Source organism: Salmo trutta, chromosome 3 (genome assembly GCF_901001165.1).
Source record: "Salmo trutta chromosome 3, fSalTru1.1, whole genome shotgun sequence".
NCBI classification, from domain to species: Eukaryota; Metazoa; Chordata; class Actinopteri; order Salmoniformes; family Salmonidae; genus Salmo; species Salmo trutta.
In genome coordinates this window covers 47,866,677-47,869,467 of record NC_042959.1, presented here as the reverse complement: position 1 = coordinate 47,869,467, position 2,791 = coordinate 47,866,677, and the positions used below count along the sequence as shown (strand labels likewise).

Genomic DNA, 2,791 nt, shown 5'->3' with positions numbered 1-2,791 from the left:
AGTGCCATTTCATGCAAAGGGAGGTGGCGTTCCTGGGGCATCAGCTGGGTGGTGAGGGCATCAGCACGATGCCAGACAAAGTAGAGGCTGTGAGGGGGTGGCCAGTTCCAGGGGGAAAAAAAGAGGTTAAGAGCTTCCTGGGGCTAGCATCCTACTATCGTAGGTTTGTGAAGGGGTTTGCGGGGGTAGCGGCTCCTTTGAACCACCTTCTCAAGGAGGACACTGTTTTTCAGTGGACCGAAGAGCGTTTGAGGCCCTCAAACGTGCCCTGATGGAGGCTCCTGTCCTGGCCTCACCAGACCCGAACCGTCCGTTCATCCTGGACACCGACGCAAGCAATGAGGGTTTGGGGGCTGTACTGGCTCAGCGTGGTCCTGATGGGGAACACGTAGTAGCTTATTACAGCAGAACTTTTGATAAGGCAGAGAAACGCTACTGCGTGACAAGGAGAGAGCTTTTGGCTGTCGTGGCAGCAGTACGCCATTTCAAGTACTACCTGGGGGGCCTGCCGTTTGTGGTCCGGACGGATCACTCCGCCCTGCAGTGGCTTCTCTCCTTCAAGGAGCCAGAGGGTCAGATTGCCCGCTGGCTGGAGGAGCTGCAACCCTACGACTTCCAGGTGGAGCACAGAGCCGGCCTTCGCCACAGCAATGCAGACGCCTTGTCCCGCCGCCCGTGTGCTGAGCATGGCTGTGGGTACTGCGCCAAACGGGTGGAGCGAGAGAGAGAACTGTGCAGGGAGGAGGGAGTCACCGCCACGGTGAGTCAGCTGAGGGTGACAGAGTGCCGGGAGCTTGAGGCTGTGGACGTTGGGGAGTGGAGGCGTCGCCAGGAGGAGGACGCAGAGCTGCGTCCTGTGCTGCGGTGGGTGGAAGAGCGAAGACGACCGCCGTGGGGGGAAGTAGCCCCTCTATCACCAGTCACCAAGGGGCTGTGGGCTAAATTCACAGTCCTTAGAGTGGCTGAGGGAGTGCTCCAGAGGGGGTGGAAAAAGCCAGCGACTGGAGAAATTACGTGGCAGGTAGTGGTGCCCAAAAGGCTGCAGGGGAGCGTGTTACAGCAGCTTCACGGGGGAGTTGGCGCAGGGCATTTTGGGGTCTCCAAAACGTTAAAGCGCGTGCGTAAAGGCTTCTATTGGGCCAGGCACAGGAGGGATGTTGAGGACTTTTGTAGGCAGTGCGACGAGTGTGCTGCTAAAAAAGGACCTCCAGGTCAGTCACACGCCCTCCTACAACAATTCCCAGTAGGGGAGCCCATGGAGAGACTGGGGGTAGACATAGTGGGGCCGTTTCCAACCACAGACAGCGGTAACAGGTGGATTCTAACCGCTATGGACTACTTCACCAAGTGGCCGGAGGCTTACGCTCTCCCAGACCAGGAGGCAGCGACAGTAGCTGATGCGTTGGTGGGGGGAATAATCAGTCGGTTTGGGGTGCCACAGTCTATTCACAGCGACCAGGGGAGAAACTTCGAGTCACGGGTGTTCTCAGAGTTGTGTAGACGGTTAGGCGCGGAGAAGACGCGCACTACGCCACTTCACCCCCAGAGTGATGGGCTGGTGGAAAGATATAACAGAACGTTAGCACAGCAGCTGGCCATCGTTACCTCAAAACACCAGAGAGATTGGGACACCCACTTACCGTTTATTCTTATGGCATGTAGGTCGGCTGTTCAAGAATCGACTGCGTGCTCCCCAGCGCTACTAATGTTAGGTCGTGAGTTGCGCACCCCAGCCGAACTGACGTTTGGTCACCCTCCTGATAATGACGACGGGGTTTTGCCTGGCCCGAACTATGTGTGTCGTCTGCAGAACCGGTTAGAAGCGGCTCACACCTTCGCAAGAGAGCGACTCGAGAACGCAGGGGTCCGCCAAAAGCGCCACTACGACTCGCGCGCTAGGGGGAGGCACTTTGGAGCGGGAGAATGTGTGTGGCTTCACAACCCCACGCGCAAGAAGGGGCGGTGCCCAAAGCTGGACAGTGCATGGGTGGGGCCGTGTCTGGTGATAGAGAGAGTGGGGGAGGTGACGTACCGGGTGGAGGTCCCCCCACGGAGCAGGAAGGTGGTGGTCCACCGGGACCGATTGGCACCCTACAGAGGGAGGAAAACGGTAGGAAATGGGAGTGAGGTCTCTGATGTGAGCCCACGGGAACAGTCTAATGAGGAGACTCTAGCGCAACCTGAGCCTGGGATGGGGGCTGCTTCTTCAGAGGGCGCTGGAAATGACATTGGGGCAGATGAGTGTTCTGGGGGTTCACCGGGGAGAGCCACGGGGAGGCCCAAGAGACTGATGCGACCTCCGGGTCGTTTTAAGGATTTTGTTGTGTAACCCTAGGGGCTAGGGTTTAGAAAGGGGGGGGCTATGTAACGACCCGGTATTGTGTTCTGTGTTCGTGGGTGTGTTATGGTTCTCATGGCTACTAGCAGGGGTTGAATGTGTCAGGACAGAGGGAAAGGGTGGGGGGTATGATGGGTAATCCCGCGGGATTTGGAAATGCATAAATAGGGATTGCTGTCTCATCTCTCGCTCTCTTTTCTGTTCGGGCCTTGATCTGTTCTTATGGGGGTGACCCTTAACCCGACATGGTGTAATTGTGTACGTTCGGTATTTAGCGGCGTGGGCTGTGGCCACAACAATAGCCCAGTTTAGGAATAAACCTGTGTTCTGACCTGCACACCTGGAGTCCGTCTCTTTTCCTTTTATGACCCAGCCGGGTCATTACAGTATGATCATTAATATGACCAAAGTCATGGGATGGATATTATCTTCCACTGCAATCATATAATACTG

General features: G+C 56.5%; 1 protein-coding gene across 1 annotated transcript; it reads left to right on the top strand.

Moving 5' to 3' along the window:
• Positions 1-252: 252 nt before the first annotated feature.
• LOC115165427 (uncharacterized) lies at positions 253-2,329 on the top strand. The gene has a single exon (XM_029718528.1). It carries the CDS (start codon positions 272-274, stop codon positions 2,327-2,329), a length of 2,058 nt encoding a protein of 685 aa, XP_029574388.1. The 5' UTR covers positions 253-271.
• The last annotated feature ends 462 nt before the right edge of the window (positions 2,330-2,791 follow it).